At 27.6% G+C, this 19986-nt stretch overlaps 2 protein-coding genes across 2 annotated transcripts; one reads left to right on the top strand and one right to left on the bottom strand.

Moving 5' to 3' along the window:
• The first annotated feature begins 4224 nt into the window (after positions 1-4224).
• Positions 4225-7509, top strand: LOC145746208 (E3 ubiquitin-protein ligase MARCHF6-like). Its single transcript, XM_082564427.1, has one exon. The coding sequence runs from the start codon at positions 4408-4410 to the stop codon at positions 7024-7026; it is 2619 nt and encodes an 872-aa protein (XP_082420553.1). The 5' UTR covers positions 4225-4407; the 3' UTR covers positions 7027-7509.
• LOC145746199 (transportin-3-like) lies at positions 7487-19074 on the bottom strand. The gene is made up of 23 exons (XM_082564416.1): positions 18914-19074; positions 18425-18514; positions 18176-18286; positions 17824-17897; positions 17647-17710; positions 17390-17495; positions 17010-17137; positions 16276-16451; positions 16039-16177; positions 15704-15850; positions 15249-15448; positions 14711-14850; positions 14403-14542; positions 12982-13033; positions 12594-12707; positions 11707-11867; positions 11555-11625; positions 11075-11207; positions 10497-10636; positions 9788-9944; positions 9169-9330; positions 8588-8694; positions 7487-8127 (listed from the first exon to the last, which is right to left on the bottom strand). Exons 1-23 carry the CDS (start codon positions 19034-19036, stop codon positions 8067-8069), a joined length of 2796 nt encoding a protein of 931 aa, XP_082420542.1. The 5' UTR covers positions 19037-19074; the 3' UTR covers positions 7487-8066.
• Positions 19075-19986: the final 912 nt, after the last annotated feature.

The raw sequence follows: 19986 nt of genomic DNA, 5'->3' as shown, positions 1-19986 counted from the left end.
AATCGCAAACCTCCTATTTACAACTTTTAATTATCACTAATTACTAATTAATATATTTTATTATTAAAATTAAAAGATTAAATTTTCTGAAATTTTAATATGTTGCTGGTATTATTATTTTGTATGTTGCTATTTAAAATGAAGATTTAACTCTAGCTAAATATCGTTTAATCATTATTTTAGTTTTTTTATAAAATAACGAATCAGTGTGAGTTTAACGCTTGAATAATTTAATAGCGTTCTGGTCGCCGTCAAAAATCGTCCTTTTCGCTGTCCATTAAAGTAAAAAATATTGGTTTAAAATTTAAGTAAAATGTTAAAATATAAGTAAAAAATGTGTAAAATTTTTGTTTTAATTGTTTTGTTATTATTATATTTTAATACTTGTTTGATTACTAAAAAATTTAGATCGGCATTTTGCTTTTAAATTTAGTTTACTTTTATATCACAATATCAATGAGTGCGTGTTCGCTTGTTAAAATTAGGTTTAAATATAAAAAAGTTCATATTTAAATTTACAATTTAATTAATAAACCTATTAAATCAATTATATTTATAAAAAAGAATCAAACAATTTCGAACCATATTTTATTTATCAAATAAATCTAGTTATTATTGTTTTTATTCTTATTTGACGAATTTTGAAAGACGATAACTTTTGTTCTTTAAAACTAAAAGTTCTAAATTTTTAGTATGTTTGTTATTATCCCAACGAATCGCAAACCTCCTATTAACGACATTTAATTATCACTAATTACTAATTAATATATTTTATTATTAAAATTTAAAGAATAAATTTGCTGAAATTTAAATATGTTGTTGGTATTATTATTTTGTATGTTGCTATTTAAAATGAAGATTTAACTCTAGCTAAATATCGTTTAATCATTATTTTTGTTTTTTTATAAAATAATGAATCAGTGTGAGTTTAACGCTTGAATAATTTAATAGCGTTCTGGTCGCCGTCAAAAATCGTCCTTTTCGCTGTCCATTAAAGTAAAAAATATTGGTTGAAAATTTAAGTAAAATGTTAAAATATAAGTAAAAAATGTGTAAAATTTTTGTTTCAATTGTCTTGTTATTATTATATTTTAATACTTGTTTGATTACTAAAAATTAAGATCGGTATTTTGCTTTTAAATTTAGTTTACTTTTATATTACAATATCAATGAGTGCGTGTTCGTTTGTTAAAATTAGGTTTAAATATAAAAAAGTTCATATTTAAATTTATAATTTAATTAATAAACCTACTAAATAAATTATATTCATTAAAAAGAATCAAACAATTTCGAACCATATTTTATTTATCAAATAAATCTAGTTATTATTATTATTATGGTTCGAAATCTTAGATTTCGAAACATATTGTTATTGTCATTATATTTATTATTATTGTTTTTATTCTTATTTGACGAATTTTGAAAGACGATAACTTTTGTTCTTTAAAACTAAAAGTTCTATATTTTTAGTATGTTTGTTATTATCCCAACGAATCGCAAACCTCCTATTTACGACATTTAAATGTCACTAATTACTAATTAATATATTTTATTATTAAAATTAAAAGATTAAATTTTCTGAAATTTTAATATGTTGTTGGTATTATTATTTTGTATGTTGCTATTTAAAATGAAGATTTAACTCTAGCTAAATATCGTTTAATCATTATTTTAGTTTTTTTATAAAATAACGAATCAGTGTGAGTTTAACGCTTGAATAATTTAATAGCGTTCTGGTCGCCGTCAAAAATCGTCCTTTTCGCTGTCTATTAAAGTAAAAAATATTCGTTGAAAATTTAAGTAAAATGTTAAAGTATAAGTCAAAAATGTGTAAAAATTTTTTTTTTTAACTGTTTTGTTATTATTTATTTTAATACTTGTTTGATTACTAAAAAATTAAGATCGGTATTTTGCTTTTAAATTTAGTTTACTTTTATATTACAATATCAATGAGTGCGTGTTCGCTTGTTAAAATTAGGTTTAAATATAAAAAAGTTCATATTTAAATTTATAATTTAATTAATAAACCTACTAAATAAATTATATTTATAAAAAAGAATCAAACAATTTCGAACCATATTTTATTTATCAAATAAATCTAGTTATTATTATTATTGTTTTTATTCTTATTTGACAAATTTTGAAAGACGATAACTTTTGTTCTTTAAAACTAAAAGTTCTAAATTTTTAGTATGTTTGTTATTATCCCAACGAATCGCAAACCTCCTATTAACGACATTTAATTATCACTAATTACTAATTAATATATTTTATTATTAAAATTTAAAGATTAAATTTGCTGAAATTTCAATATGTTGTTGGTATTATTATTTTGTATGTTGCTATTTAAAATGAAGATTTAACTCTAACTAAATATCGTTTAATCATTATTTTTGTTTTTTTATAAAATAATGAATCAGTGTGAGTTTAACGCTTGAATAATTTAATAGCGTTCTGGTCGCCGTCAAAAATCGTCCTTTTCGCTGTCCATTAAAGTAAAAAATATTGGTTGAAAATTTAAGTAAAATGTTAAAATATAAGTAAAAAATGTGTAAAATTTTTGTTTTAATTGTTTTGTTATTATTATATTTTAATACTTGTTTGATTACTAAAAAATTAAGATTGGTATTTTGCATTTAAATTTAGTTTACTTTCATATTACAATATCAATGAGTGCGTGTTCGCTTGTTAAAATTAGGTTTAAATATAAAAAAATTCATATTTAAATTTATAATTTAATTAATAAACCTACTAAATAAATTATATTTATAAAAAAGAATCAAACAATTTCGAACCATATTTTATTTATCAAATAAATCTAGTTGTTCTTGTTCTACCACCGCGCCTTTTTGTGGTAGTTAGTTTTATCAAACCACAGCGTTTTTGAAAACTGTTATTGTTGCAGTTTTTCGATTCCACAAAACAGAATTCTCGTCGTTTACAGGAGTAGTTTTACTTTTATATTTTAAAATAAATTTTACTTATCAGCCGTTTTTCAAAAAAAAAAATGTAAACAGTTTTTTACGCGACAACACAAATTAAAGAATCCGAAAAACAATTTTTTAATTATTTTGTAGTGTTGGTTTTTTATGGGTTATATTTTTCTTACTTTATGTAAGTTTTTTTTATTTTTTTGTATATATCTTTATCCTCGATGTGGGAAAGTCGAATGCGCGACTTAAATATAGAGTAACTTCAGTTACTCCGACCCAGTCTCGAGTTGCCTGTGGTAGTTTGGGATATTATAGATTATATTTGGCCGATAATTATACCGTTGATTAAGTGCTGGCTCAGCAGGAGTTCATACCGTTTATAGCGTCTTACTCAAGGGCGCTACAGCATAAGTTCAGTGGGGATTGAACCCACAACTTCATGGTGGTGTAGCAAGTGTTCTTACAACAATATCACGCTGCGGGTTTTTTGCAGTTTTTCGATTCCACAAAACAGAGTTCTTGTCGTTTACAGGAGTAATTTTACTTTTATATTTTAAAGGAAATTTAACTTATCAGCCGTTTTTTAAAAAAAAAATGTAAACAGTTTTTTACGCGACAACACAAATTAAAGAATCCGAAAAACATTTCATTTTTTATGGGTTATATTTCTCTTACTTTGTGTAAGTTATAACTCTAACTACCATTACTATCAGAAGAGATAAAATACAAATTTCAACAAAGACAAAATCTGTTTAAAAAAGTTAAATTAAAAACCTAAAAAAACTATTATTATAATTTATGTTGAATAAATTCACAAAAGTATCTAAAACTAACCAAAAAAAACAATTTTTACTGTATTTTAACTAAGTAAAAAGTCATCCCTCCCACAACGAGGATAAATAAATACATAAAAATAGAATACCAACCGTGACGTCAATAACCAAAGAAGAAATTTTTTTAAAGAGAAATCACTGAAGCATATTTGAGAGAGATTTTTAGAAAAAGGCTCGGACTGAAATCGAAAGGCTTGTTGTTGGGTTGAAGGGTAACAAAATATTTTCTTTTATGTTAAGTCGAAGGTAAAAAAAAGTCTTTGTTATTACATCATTTGACTTTGAACAAATAATATGTAATAGAATTATCGTTTCTTTGTCTTTCAAATTGTATTGGTCAAATGATATATTTAGCCAAAAGGCTACGTGACAGCTTAAAACGCCGTTTGCCCGTTTATAAAAATCTGTAAATATTATCTGAGCGTTAAACTGTCAGACCCACAGACTAACTTTAAAAATATAAAACAAGTCATTTGTTTAAAAAATTAAAAATAAAAAAAAAAAATCAGCTTTTTTAAATTAAGAAAAATTTAACACTGAAAGAAAAACTTAAAAAAAAAAAAAATTGATTTTTAATAAATTGTTTCAAAATTAAATATTAAAATTTTTTTGTAGATTTTTGTTTCAAATTAAATCAAAAAATGTCCGCAGAAGAGGACGAAGAAGAAATATGTCGAGTTTGTCGTTCGGCGAGCACAAACGACAACCCATTATTTCACCCATGTATTTGTACAGGAAGCATAGGACACGTACACCAAGACTGCCTAGTACAGTGGTTACGCCACAGCAAAAAAGAATACTGCGAACTTTGTAAACATAAATATACATTTAAACCTATATATAGCCCGGATATGCCAAAACATTTACCAATAAAAGACTTATTATATGGGTTGGGTAAAAGTATAGTGTCAGCTGTTAAATGTTGGATGCATTACACTCTGGTTGCTATAGCCTGGTTAGGTGTAGTACCATTAACAGCGTCGAGGGTTTATAATTGTATTTTCGCGGGGTCTTTAAAAGTTTTGCTTGACTTACCAATGGATATGATTTCTACACAGCACATTGGGCGAGATATTTTGCATGGTTGCATGGTCGTAGGCTGTACAATGTCAGCTTTTATTTGCATCGCTTGGTTAAGGGTTCAAATTTTGAACGGTGAATTACCAGCGTGGTTAATGCCACAGCAACCAAACAATGCTGACGAACCAGAAAACAATGAGGACAATGTCGACAACAACAACAATGCAAATGTCAACAATGCACAAGTAGTACAACAGCGTCAACAAAACAATGATATAAACTGGAACGCAATAGACTGGGATAGAGGGGTAGAGGAACCAACATGGGATAGAATTTTAGGTCTTGATGGATCTTTATTATTCCTCGAACTTGTTTTTTGGGTTGTCGCATTAAACACACTTTTTATTATAGTTTTCGCGTTTTGCCCCTATCATTTAGGGCATTATTTTCTTGTGTCTATCGATTTAAACACTTACGTAGTTGCCACTAGGTTTGAAGGGGTAATTACGGCTCTATGTGGATATGTTATCGTTGCTATAGGATTTTTAGTTGGCCATGCAATTTTACAAGTTACCAAACTTCAATGGCCTGGGAGAATTTTCGGTCTTTGCTATATTATCCTCAAAGTTGCATTTGTTTTTCTGGTTGAAATGGGAGTTTTACCATTACTCAGTGGATTATGGCTTGACATCTGTACCTTGAAAGTCTTTAATGTGACAATTACTGATAGACAAACATCGTATTTAAACTCCCCAGGAGGCTCATTATTTTGCCACTGGATTGCAGGAATGGTTTTCGTGTTCTATTTTGCTACTTTTCTGTTGATGCTAAAAGAAATTTTAAGACCAGGGTGTTTATGGTTTTTAAGAAGTTTAAACGACCCAGAATTTAACCAAATACACGAGATGATTCACATGCCAGTGCACAACCATTTTAGGAGATTTGTGCTTTCTGTTATTGTTTTTGGATCGCTTATAATAGTTATATCGTGGGTGCCGGTAAAAATCCTATTCTACATTGCTCCAAATTTTCTTCCGTACAACAGTGGCCCTCAGTCCTCATCCCCTATTGGCGAATTTCCCTTGCAGCTCATGTTGGTACAATTTCTTCTGCCTGGTTTTCTAGACCAAGGTAATGCAAAACTCTGGTTTAAAAGGATAATTCAAATATGGGCAAATGTGTCAGGTAGATTGCTTGGCATGACACCATATTTACTTGGTGACCGTGCAGTGAATGGTGCACAAAACAACCAAAACCAACAAAATAACCAAAACCCAGATCAACCTAATAACATACCCAACCTCGATGTTTTGCCTCCAATACACGAGATAAACCAACCTTTACACGCTGATCATTGGAATATAGGAGAACCTTACACTAAACCTACATATTTCATACTAAGACTTGTAATTGTAATTCTAATAGGTCTTGTCTATTTGTCTATTCTTGCAACAGTTTGGCTTTTTATGCCTGTTTATCTTGGTCGCGTTGCCTTCCGTAGTTTATTTGGTGTGAATGGTCTTTTAAATAGTGCCAACAAGGAGGTTGTAATGCACGAGTTGTATACGTTTGCCACTGGATTGTACATGTTCTTATCATTAATTCATTTGTTCAATGTTCTAAGCAGCTGGCTACCCAAAGGTTGGAAAATTATCGAAGAAAAAATTGTGACCGGTATTAAAATGGTTGCCAAAGCACTTGTGTTGTCATGTTTTCTGTTGGGTTTGTTCCCGCTAATACTTGGTATTTTGTTTGATCTTACATTTGTGATACCACTTAGGGTATTAACTACGGAAACCCCCATTGTGTTTGTTTGGCAGGACTGGGCTCTTGGTATATTGTTAGTAAAACTTGCACTGGCTGGCATACTGCTTGGACCCAACAGCTGGCTAAAAACACAGATTGAAACAACATACAGACAAGGATTAAGACGACTTAATCTTAAAGATTGCCTTCTAAATACAATTTTTCCTGTTGTCAAGAAGCTAATGGTATACTTAACTGCACCGTATGTTCTCGGTCATTTGGTTCCAATGCTATTTGAAATGAGCTTAGTTGACACTTATTTTTATCATTGGAGGGCTTATCCAATCCTTATAACAGCAACAGGAGTTCTTAATTTCTGTATTTATGAAGTAAATCAGTTCCGAAAGTGGTGCGATCGGGTTAAAAATGAACGTTATCTTATCGGTAGAAGGTTGGTTGATTACGACCCTCAAAAGGAAATAAAAGTAACTTAAAATTTAAACTCGAAAATGTGTTTTATTTATAATGTACATTCAAATCAGGTAACCACCATTAAGAGCAATTTATTATTAAGTGTACAAAAATTGTTTTGTAAATAGTGTGTGAAATATGTTTTTAATTTAAATAAGATTTGTTTTATAGCCATTATGTTTTGTAAATTGTGTTTAATGATATAGTTAATTATTTAGTAAATTTTATGTTTGTAAATTAATGATGTGTATTATTGTAAAAATTCAACTATGAGATGTATATACTATTTTTCCCGTATTAGTATTTTGTTTTGTTAAAAACTTATTTTTTGAAAATAAGATTGTTGACAAAAAAAAAATCATAAAAAAATTATAAATTGAACTCAATTTGTTTCGAATTCAACAAAAAAATGCTTATTTTTAATTCACTGTGAAATATTAAAAAATGAAATTTTTAGATTTAATTACTTAAAATTTGCAAGCATCGTAAATAAAGTATCATTAAAATGTCGCGCTTATAGTATATTTATGGTCAATATTATCAGGTACTTTTTAAAAAATAAAAAAGCAGTAAATGCTAAGCTGGGAAACATCTTTGAGGACTTTCTAATATTATTAAAAGTAATTGATTATTAAACCCGCAACTTTGGTAGGAAAAAAATTACTTAAAAAATCATTTATTTTTAATCATGATTAAAATAAAAAAACATTTCGAACTTACCTAAAAAATAACGACACACCAGTTAATGTGTCCTTAAAAGTTTGCAAATACAATTTTCGCAAAATTGTTTAGCGCTAAAAGCAGGCACATTAAATATTACTTATAAAAAAAATAAAAATATTAAGAATGAACAATAAATCAGTTTAGAATGAACTGCAAAAGATAAAATCATAATTCAAATACGATAATAATTTTAAGAATATTATATTCTTACTAACAGCAATTTTTTTCGAAAAATATTAAACCTTCTTTCATAGGATTCAAGTCAACTTTATTTAAGAAAATTGTTAAAAAAAAGTTTAAAAATAATATTACCATATTGTCCTTGTAACAAAAAATATTGTTATCTGTACAATCGACAAAAATCTCTTAAAAGATGATCGACTTTCGACCATTCTTCAGTTCTAAAAAAAAAATTGGGTAATAAATAGGTTAAATATGAACCCCAAAATGTCCCATTATAAAAGAAGAGAACCCTACAAATATTTTTTAAATCACTGGGTTGAAAATTAAAAAAAATTGAATGTTCATTTTTTTTGTAACAACATTTATTGGTAAGGAGTTATTACATAAAGAATGATAAGGAGTTATTATATAAAGTCCACACATTATATTTTTACTTGTACTTTAAAAAACACAATTTTATTATAACCCATTCACCACTTGAACTAAACGAGTTTAATACTGCCAAACATTAAACAAATATTATTTGTTTGCTTTTCTTGGAAAAGTCGATGCTTGTTTTATATACCACATTATGTAACTTATTTTTAGAAAGTTAGTAAAAAAACATATATAAATAAAAAACCTAAAAAAATTTAAAGAATAAAAAAAACTTAAGAAATTTAATATAATTTAACTTACATTTTAATATTGTTAAAAAACTGAATAGTTTGTTCTGGAGTTGCAGAAGCTAATGTATGTTCAGTTGGTAAGTTTTTAAGTGCATTTGAAACCCAAGTTAAAAAAGACTAAAACATAGTAAAATTAATAAATAAAAATAACAATTACCGAGTTAATTATAAACATATTTTTAATAGTGGTTATATATTATAAACGTAAACAATTTTTTAAAAATTAAAAAAAAAAAAATATTTATAATTCCAGCACTATGATGTAGTGGTAAGAACACTTGCTAAACTACATAAGGTTGTGGGTTCAATCCTTACTGCCCTCATGCTGTAGCGCCCTGAGTAAAGCGCTATAAATAATATAAACTCCTGCTGAGCCAGCACTTAATCAGCAACATAATAACTGTTTATTATAATCTATAATATTCCGAACTGCCATAGGCAACTTGAGACTGGGTCAGGGTAACTGATGTTACTCTATTTTTAGGTTAAGCAGTCGACCTACCCACATCGAGGATAAAGATATATACAAAAAATTCAACACTTTTTTAATTTTTTTTTTATTTTAAAAAAATAAACAACTACGTAACCTACCTCTTTATTTCTTTTAATAAATGACCACCACAGATCAGCAGTGTCAATATACAAGTAAGGAGGAATATGAAATAAACAAGATTGTAAAGATTCCTCAATAATTTTCGGACCATAAGTGGCTACAACATTGTCCAAGAGCAAGGCTTGATTATTTGATGTTGCCTTCATAAATAATTTATAATAAAATGTGTCGAAAAAAATAGGTTAAAAGTTATATTTTAGATTAGAGCTATCCATTAGGGTCTAGCATTATAAACATAACAGTAAAATATTTTAAAATAAGATATTACTTTTTTTTTACAAAATTAATATCCAAAAATAACTAAAAATTATTAAAACAAAATAATAAATATTTAAACTTCTAAATTACATATATCCCAACCTAAAGATAAAAAACAAAAAACACTTAAAATTATTCAAAAAAAAACAACAGTGAAATAGCCTTAAAATAAGGTATATAATATTTTTATTCTATAAATAAAATACCCAAAAATAATTTAAATATTCTAGGACAAAAATTAAAAAATCCAACCTCTAAATTACCTAAGTTCTAACTCGAAAATGAAAATAAAATACACTTACATTTATTAAAAAAAGAGTAAAAACTTAAACCACTTACCTCTTCATTAGGTTTGCATTCAATAATAGTTCGCAAGAACTTGGTTACCGAAGCAAAGGCTTCCCTGTGTTCAAGTTTTAAACCAACAATTGCACATTCTATTATCATGGGACAAGCCTCATGGGATAAAAACTGGATGGGGGATTTTTCAATAAATCTAAAACATTTGTTTCATGTTTTTGAATGTTAAAATTTAGCGAAAAAGTTTTTTTTTGTGAATTTTTGAATTTTTTTTTATATTAATCCTAAGTATTTAAATCATTTTTTTATTAAGATACCATGACAATACTGGTAAATTTGAATTATTTAAACCAAAATAACATAATTTATAACTAAATGATTAACCTAAAAAGCTGTAAAAGTATAAGCATAAAAAAAAATAAAAAAAAACTATATGAAAATTTTTACTTATATCCTCGATGTGGGAAAGTCAAATACGCAACTTAAACATAGAGTAACATCAATTACTCCGACCCAGTCTCGAGTTGCCTGTGGCAGTTTGGGATATTATAGAATATAATTGCCCGGTAATTATGCTGCCGATTAAGTGCTGGCTCAGCAAGAGTTTATACCGTTTATAGCGCCTTACTTAAGGGTGCTACAGCATGCAATCAGTAGGATTTGAACCCAAGAGTGTGGTGTAGCTCAAGTGTTCTTACCACTATTACACGCTGCCGGTTGTATTTAAAAATTTAAAAATTTTTTTCACCTTGCACACAGTCTAAACAAGTCATCCACAGTATCTGGATGATTCTTTAGTCCATCATCTTGTTTAAGTATTTCAAAAGCAGGTTGACAGAATGGGGATAACATTAAAATAAGGGAAGAATCATTTCCATATTCATCAACCTGTGTGAATATAACACAAAATAAAAAAAATAGAGAAATACGCACTACAAAAAATTTAAAAAAATCTACAAAATTGAATATAACAGAAAGAGCTTCATGAAAAAAAATAACTAATTGATATAGTTTTTGTATATATCTTTATCCTTGATGTGGGAAGGTCGAATGCGTGACCTAAACATAGAGTAACATCAGTTACTCGACCCAGTCTCAAGTTGCCTGTAGCAGTTTAGGATATTATATAGATTATAATTGTTCAGTAATTATGCTGCTTATTAAGTGCTGGCTCAGCAGAAGTTTATATCGTTTTTAGCGCCTTACTCAAGGGCGCTACAGCATAAGAGCAGTGGGGATATAACCCACAACCTCATGGTGGTGTAGCAAGTGTTCTTACAACTACATCACGGTGTCGGTTACATTACTAAAGTATTCAAAACTTACCAAAACACTGCCAAGGTAGAGGAAACAACTATGAGGTTGGGTTGTATAGTTTGTTGTGATAGTTTCAGCAATTACAGGCAATAAACTTGATTGAATTGAACTGCCCAAGCATCTTATCATAAACCTCACACATCTGATTAAAAAAACAAAAAATAATTTTAAAAATTTTATCAAAAATATCCTTGATGTGAAAAGGCCAACTTCGGGGCCTAAACAGACGAACATTTGCTTCACAAAGGTACCACAACATGAAAGCAATGGGAATCAAACCTAAGACCTCATTTAGAATAGCCAAGTGTTCTAACCACTATACCTTGCCACCGGGATAAGGCACTTTGCATTATTAAACAAGGACTTTAATAATGCTCTAACAACATTTACTTAATTGAACATAATGATATAAACAAACAGCAAGAAATAATCAAGTAAAAATAACACTGCACTTTAAAATTATACAAATCGAAAACAAAGAAACGTTACCTGCACCATCTCTCCACAGTATGATTGTTGGAAATATATTTTTCCAATATTGCTTTCAAAACAGGCCACATCTAAAAACAAAAAAAAGTTTAAAATGTATTTCCAAATTTTTTTCATGCAAAATACGATTAAAAGTAGAATATGTTAAATACCTGTTCGGTAACATCTTTACACATATGAGTATCTAAGATGGGAGGTTGAGCTAGATTATCATTCCCACCGAATGTTTCACCATGTATTCTTCTAACTTCTGTGTTTTTATAAATTTGTGCTAGACAATCTATACCCTCTATTGCTCCTTTGTATGTGTGCCCTATAGTTAACATTAATTTATATTTTTTATTCTTAAAGTGTTATATTAGAGAGTTTTTTAATTTTGTAAGTGATGTATATAGCACGTTAGCATGGTTGATGAAGAATCACAAAATGGCTTTAGAACCTTTAAAAAATGTCTGTGATACTTACAATTTAATTTTCAAAAATACTGGAAAATGATCAATACCAAAAACCAGGTTACCATATTTTTTTGTGTGACGTAAAAAGTATTAGGTAGCGTAGTGAAAGTATACAAGCTAGTACTTTCTACGTCATCACAAACAGGACTTTCCTTTCTTTTTTTTAATCAATTTTAATTTTTTTTTTGTAAATTGTATAAATAACTTAAAAAGTAAGTGAAATTATTTAAAGTTAAAATTATTTTTGTGTTCAGTGACACCAACTTTATCAATTTTTGAGTATAAAAATATCACTAATATAAGACTTTAATGCAAAAAACTGACTTAAAAAAACTCAATTTTAGAGTTGTCTTTGTCAGTATATTGTTAATTTTAGAATTTTATTGTCTGACTGTCTTAATTAGAACTTTATTAAATTGAAGTAACATTAGCTAAAGTTTAATAAATATATAAACATAGATAAAACTTGGTTTTAAAGTATATTAAAACCAAACTGGGCAAAATGCATTTTGTAGCAAGCTGATAGAATGATATATTGTAAATTTCAATTCAATAAAATTTTTTAAATACAAACTGAATATTACCTGGGTTATTTTTGTTTAGGTCTTCTTGTAGTTTCGTGGCTTGAACAAGACATAATCGGTTGATTGCTTCTTTAATATGTTGACTCGAAAGTTTAGATATAACTAAAACAACTCCTTCAAAAAGAAAAATACATTTTTTTTTAATATTGATAATATTATTTCATAAAAAAAATTAATAACAAAATTTTTCAAAAACATAGATTGTTAATATCCTTAACTCTATTTGGTTATTTAATAGGCTATTCCAAAACCTTGTTAAAGCAACTTAAGACTGAGCACATGAATGGTATACAATACCATATTGTTAAGTAATACAAAGAACTTTATAAATGGATTTTAAATAAATTTTAAATAATTTTTGACTGTTTTTTTAATAAATTGAACCTACCATCCAAAAGACCCAAGGAAGCTTTTGAAGAAACTTTTAAATCATCAGCCACCTACAAAATAACAAATTTGAATGGACTAGTTCGGTATTTATAATGTAATGGTCAACATACCGTTAAAAAAACTTCATTTTTGTGAGTAAAATCTTAATATTTGTGAGTAAAATCTTTTGTTTGTGAGTAAAATCTTTATATTTGTGAGTTAAATCTTTATATTTGTGAGTAAAATCTATATATTTGTGAGTAAAATCTATATATTTGTGAGTAAAATCTTTATATTTGTGAGTTAAATCTTTATATTTGTGAGTAAAATCTATATATTTGTGAGTAAAATCTTTATATTCGTGAGTAAAATCTATATATTTGTGAGTAAAATCTATATATTTGTGAGTAAAATCTTTATATTTGTGAGTAAAATCTATATATTTGTGAGTAAAATCTATATATTTGTGAGTAAAATCTTTATATTTGTGAGTAAAATCTTTATATTTGTGAGTAAAATCTTTATTTTTGTGAGTAAAATCTTTATATTTGTGAGTAAAATCTTTATATTTGTGAGTAAAATCTTTATATTTGTGAGTAAAATCTTTATTTTTGTGAGTAAAATCTTTATATTTGTGAGTAAAATCTTTATATTTGTGAGTAAAATCTTTATATTTGTGAGTAAAATCTTTATATTTGTGAGTAAAATCTTTATATTTGTGAGTAAAATCTTTATATTTGTGAGTAAAATCTTTATATTTGTGAGTAAAATCTTTATATTTGTGAGTAAAATCTTTATTTTTGTGAGTAAAATCTTTATATTTGTGAGTAAAATCTTTATTTTTGTGAGTAAAATCTTTATATTTGTGAGTAAAATCTTTATATTTGTGAGTAAAATCTTTATTTTTGTGAGTAAAATCTTTATGTTTGTAAGTAAAATCTTTTATGTTTGTAAGTAAAATCTTTATATTTGAGAGTAAAATCTTTATATTTGTGAGTAAAATCTTTATTTTTGTGAGTAAAATCTTTATACTTGTGAGTAAAATCTTTATATTTGTGAGTAAAATCTTTATATTTGTGAGTAAAATCTTTATATTTGTGAGTAAAATCTTTATATTTGTGAGTAAAATCTTTATATTTGAGAGTAAAATCTTTATATTTGTGAGTAAAATCTTTATTTTTGTGAGTAAAATCTTTATGTTTGTAAGTAAAATCTTTTATGTTTGTAAGTAAAATCTTTATATTTGTGAGTAAAATCTTTATTTTTGTAAGTAAAATCTTTATATTTGTGAGTAAAATCTTTATATTTGTGAGTAAAATCTTTATATTTGTGAGTAAAATCTAAAACTTAGCATTAAATAAAATAATTCTCCAAATACCTAATTAATTTATTTAAGTTCTTATATTATTAGAAATTAACCAAAACATAAAAGATTTGTACCTGTAAAAGTTGTATCAGTGCTGAGTAATGTTGCGTCATCAAATTCTTGCAACCGAAACAAAGATATTGTAAAGATTCTGCTGATATGGAAGCTAGTTCTGGTTTTTGAAGAGTGTTTGTAAGAAAATGTAGAGTAGGGTCTGTCAAAAACAATTTTCATAAAAAAACAATAAAAAATCGAAAAAACAACTAAGAATCGAACCAAAGACCTTTGAAAACATAAAAAACAATTTCAAGCACCTTAAACAATTTAAAAAAAACCTTTTTTATTTCTGTTAACAGACATTTAGAAAAAAAAACATAGTTACCTAGTAATTCCGGTTTAAGTTCAATGCAACCACTTAATTTGCCGACTAATCTGACACCGGTGTAAAAAACTGCCACATGGGTGCCAGGTGGCAGACTCAAGATGGCTTGCAAGACTTTTGATGCCACTTCTTCATTTCTCCTAACAAGACCAAAATTAAACGTTAAAAATAACATAAAAAAGGAGAATTTTTAATTTGTAATAGTATCTAAGGTCACGTTACATTTATTTATCATAAAGTAACATCAGTTACCCCAACCCGGTCTTGAGTTGTTTTTGGCAGATTAGGATATTATAGGTTATAATTGTCGTTAGTTTTAAGCTGCTGATTAAGTATAGGCTCAGCAGGAGTTCATACTGTTCATAGCATCTTACTTAAGGGGGCTTATAAGAGCAGTGTTTGAACCCAGGACCTTATGTAGTAAAGACAAGTGGTATGATCTCTACACCACGATGTCAGTAAATAGTGGATATGTCAGCCTCTGAAACAAGAGGTTAAATATAAAATTTATTTACACAAAACAGAAGTTGTTGCTCACAAGTTTAAAACTTTGGTGATTGAAAACATGACAAACAAAGTAGCCTCGGTAACATCCCAGGTAGGTTCACTGTTACTCAACATGGTAAATAAATGAGTGAAACACTGGATGGCGCCAACTATCGGTACAATTTCTCCGATCAAACTGAGGACTCGTTTTCGAAACTCGTGGAGGTCGTCATTCTTGTCCAGAATTTTATCCTAAAATTTTTTGCAAAATAGTTAAATATAAATATTTTTTTGAATTTAACAAAGTTCAGTAAAAAAATTTAAAGTAAATTGTTACCCCTATTTTAGGGTATGATAAAACAGAATTAGGGGCACAATAAAGAGACATAAAACTTTTAAAATAAACTTTTTTTGAAATTTTTATAACGAAATGTAACAAAACCTTTAAATTCAAAATTTAAACAATTAATTTATAGAAATAAATTTGGATAAAAACAGAGTTCTTACATTATCTGGTTCCATTTGACAATGCCTTACAAGCGATGTTATTAACCTCATCACATATGGACCAAAAATATTGGAAAACTGAAGTTCATCTCCTAAATATTGCTTCTCGGATAACTGGTACCATAAGTTGAAAGTAATTTCCGCTACCTTGTATGCAAAAAAAAGAGATTTCAATATTTGAAAAGTTAGTTTAACAAAATTTTCATATTTAAATTACCTAAAGAATTTGAATAAGTAAGGAAATACAATTATTTCGGAGAAATAAAAAAAAAAATGATAAAAAATAGAGAACAGTATTCTTAAATGAGTTGAAAAAAAAATAAATATTGGTTAACCTCATATTGGCAATGTCCATTACAGAGCAAAACTAAATCTAAAGTGGAAAGATCCCCAAAACCTTTGCCAGGCGAAATTATAATTGTTTCAATTAAACAACTCCCCAAATCACTAAACACTCGACTTAAGTTTAAACATCTAAAAAAAAGAAAAACAAAATAAAACTCAGCTTTTTAAAAAATACAAATTTAATGTTTTAAAAAAATGCTAAAAAAAATTTAAGAAAATTTACAAACTTGTCAGTATCTTCATGTGCAACAGCGTTGTGGTAAGTATCTCTTAAACTAGTTGTTCCTTGGTACAAAATCTCGATTAAATCGTGATGTGTTTCAATGTTTTCGATGGAATATAGTGCAGCACAAACACAATCACAAGCAGATTCATATAAACTTGAAGATGTAGTTATATCTCTCTGAAGATTTAAAACAAACAAAAGATAAATAAGTTAAACAAGTTAAAACTTACACTTTAAACCAAATTTGTTCAGAAAATTTTTTATGGGGTCGCGTATGTTGTCTGGTTCTAGACAAACATAACTACACTACAGCTCTCCTAAATTTTCCCATCTGGATTATGGCGCAAGATAATTATCTCTTATAGTAAACAGCACGTTGTTTTGTCTAGAGCCGGACAACATACACGATCCCTTTTATGAATTAAGTTTAAATTTATTCATAAAAATCACCGTGGTCAGAAGACATAGCATTTTGCAAGTATTTTAACTTTAAAACTAATGGTTGCCAATTTGACTATATTTCATAATAATTATTTTTTTGCCAATGTAGATAAACTATTAATAAACCTAGATACAAAGCTTGCAAAGGTTCCCTAACACTGTAAAGTAGTCTACCTTTAATATTGGGTTAAAATACCCAAAACTTAAAATTGCGCCATATTTTCAAAACTTACAAAAATTTTGCAAACATATCTGCTACACAGTAATATAGAAAAGTATTATTGTTTTTCTTACCAAAATATTAAAAGGAATTTCCAGAAGTTTTGATCTAGCAACATGATTCCCAGGTAAAACATCCATATAAAACCAACTTGCCAAACATTTGAAAATTTTAGTCAACATTTTTTCTCCATCAACGATACCTTAAGGTATTACAAAAATACAAGTTCATATTAATATTAGGCATAAAAAGTTTAAACTGTATTTATATTATATATTTTGGAAAAATTGCAAATTGGGTAAAGATATAACAAAAATTCAAATAGTAAAATGTTAAAAAAAAAAAAAAAATTGATGTTGAAAATATCAAAAATATCACCTAAAATTAATGTTGAAAATATCACCTAAAATTGATAAAAATTTTAAACAAAAAAGCAAATTACTTAAGAACCTACCAACACAAGCTTGTAAAAGTTCAATCACCATTGGAGCTGAGTTTTCAAGTTCGTCGATTATTTCAGTTCTTCTGTTTTCCCCCAATCTTAATGCTCGTGCATTTACCTAATGGACAAGAAGGCAAAATTTAATAATATAAAGGTTCAGTAATAAAAAATAGAGATTTATTTGCTATTTATAAAAAGAATATGGTACAAAGCTATTTATGAAAAAATATTAGGCCCCAGTCAATGTTATATACAAAAATATATATTACCTCTTCTGGCAGTACAGTTAAAATTTCAAGGAGGTAGGGTAGTGAGGATTTTTCTTTACCATATCTACATAACATATTCTTTACAACATTTTTTAAGACATACTAATGTTCAATACTTTAACCAAACCAAAAGTTTAAGTCATAGAAACACAACATTTTTACTTGTTTTTAACTTACTTTTGCATAAAAGTTACTGCCGGCAATTTCCAAGTTTGCATTTGTAAAGCTAAGTCACAAACTGCAAGGGCAAGCTAAAAAACACAACTCCATTTTAAATTTGTATTTACATAAGTTAAGCAAATGGGTCAAAATACTTAAAAACTAATACAGTATTTTTCAATAAAAGTTACATTTTTTGTCTACCATAAAACAGGTAAAATTTATTTTAACCTTAATTATGATGGCAATAAAACATCAGCACTCGCTAGATACAAAAACACATTTTGGCTACTGTTAATAAACCTTACCAGTAGAGCCACACCAATATAATTGTTATTTGATTGAATAAAAATGTCAATAAGCATTATACCTGGGTGGTCAAAATTGGCGACATATTGCATAAATGTTCGATGTGAGTTAATAAAGAATCTTTTAAAGATTCGTGAGATTCTGGTGGTAGCTCTTGAAACGAATACATGATCTAAATTTAAATTTGTTTTTTAATACAAAAAAATTCTTTACTTTTACAATGTATTTCAAATGTTGAGAAGTTAGTTTACTAAAGCTTGGACCTTAGATTTTTTTAGTATAAGGGTGTTATAAAATAAACAAAATTTGCCTTGGTTCTCATAGTTTGTGCAGCAAAATAGGTTGATTCAACATCATGTTTTAATTGTAATAACTGGTCCGCTGTCTCCCATGCAAAAACCTTTAACAACAACAATATTATTTTTTATATTAATCCTTTTTTTGATAAAAGATTCAAACTTTTAGTAGAAACCTAAGAAAAACATAGCTAATATCAGGAATAGGTTTAACTTGTTTACATAAACTTTGTGAACAAAAAGGGTTGAGATAATGTTAAATGAACGAAGTTTGACAGTAGTAATTAATCACTTTATTTTTCTAAAATCTGTTAGGTTGTCATAGGTTTCTACAGGAGATCAAGTAATTCTTGTTCCAACCATTACATTTTAAAGTAAAGTAACAAAAGAATAAAAAAAATTATATAATTAGGCTGAATATTCTTGAATATTGACTTATAAATCTAAAATGTATGCTTATGTCCACCAATTTTTATTTAACTAATAGAAATATAATGACTTACTGATCGTTGAAATTCACCCAACCATTTTGAAGCCTTTTCTTTTTCGGTAACGTTCGAATCATGATACAATTTATTAACTGCTTGCAGAACATTATTGGCATTTGAACTCAAACCACAAGACATTATTATAAAGACTAAAATTTATTCTATTTTTAAATGTATAAAATCTATAAAATTTACAAATAAATGCTGAATTAAGATTACAAAGTCATACAGTTGCATAATAATATTTGATATTTAAAGTATAGACATGTACTCACAGACTTACCTACACATTGAAGTTATATAAAAAAAAGATCATCAGCAATTAGGATAGTTAGATAATGTAGTAGTTAAACATTTGGCTTTACCATATTAAATTATTAGATCTTGGAAGCGATCTCCACTATTTTAATGTTATATGGGCATATAATAAAACTTTATCACCGTTGTCCTCCAGGTTTAAAGGGATAGTCTAGTAATACTAAAATGAAGGCGGAAAAGGACGAAATTTATATACCTTTACCTAATCTTCCCTTGCACAGCCAGACAGCTAAGAAATGATGCAAAGTCAACTATAAAGCGAAAGGGAAGATTAGGGTAAGGTTATAAAAATTTCGTCTTTTCCCCATTTTTAAAGCGGGCGGACGACGCTAATACATCTCCTATTTAACAATGTGCTAACAGTCACTAGTCCGACAGTACTTCACTCCGTCGTTGGTACTTAGATTGAGTCCTGTCCTGGCGTACGTAAGACGGGTTCATCAAAAATGAAAAATCGCACCAATCTTACTACTAAGCGCACAAACGCAATTTGAATTTTACACAAGCTAATAACCAAAAACAAATCAGTTTTTTATTTAAACAAAATTCATTTTCTAGACAACTTAGTAAAACCTTTTAATAAAATCGCACATGAGTTTTGTATTCGAGTAGAAGATATAACCAAACGTGTCAAACCTGTTGAAGAATTGTTGGCTTGTATTTTATGGCACACATTTCCCAGCATGTTATATTGACAATAGTTTGTTTATTTAGTTTCTAAAAGTAATATTTACAATTTGTATTATAAACAATATATTCCAACAAAATAC

Source organism: Corella eumyota, chromosome 1 (assembly GCF_963082875.1).
Source record: "Corella eumyota chromosome 1, kaCorEumy4.1, whole genome shotgun sequence".
Taxonomy (NCBI): domain Eukaryota; kingdom Metazoa; phylum Chordata; class Ascidiacea; order Phlebobranchia; family Corellidae; genus Corella; species Corella eumyota.
This window is presented reverse-complemented; position numbering and strand designations above follow the sequence as displayed.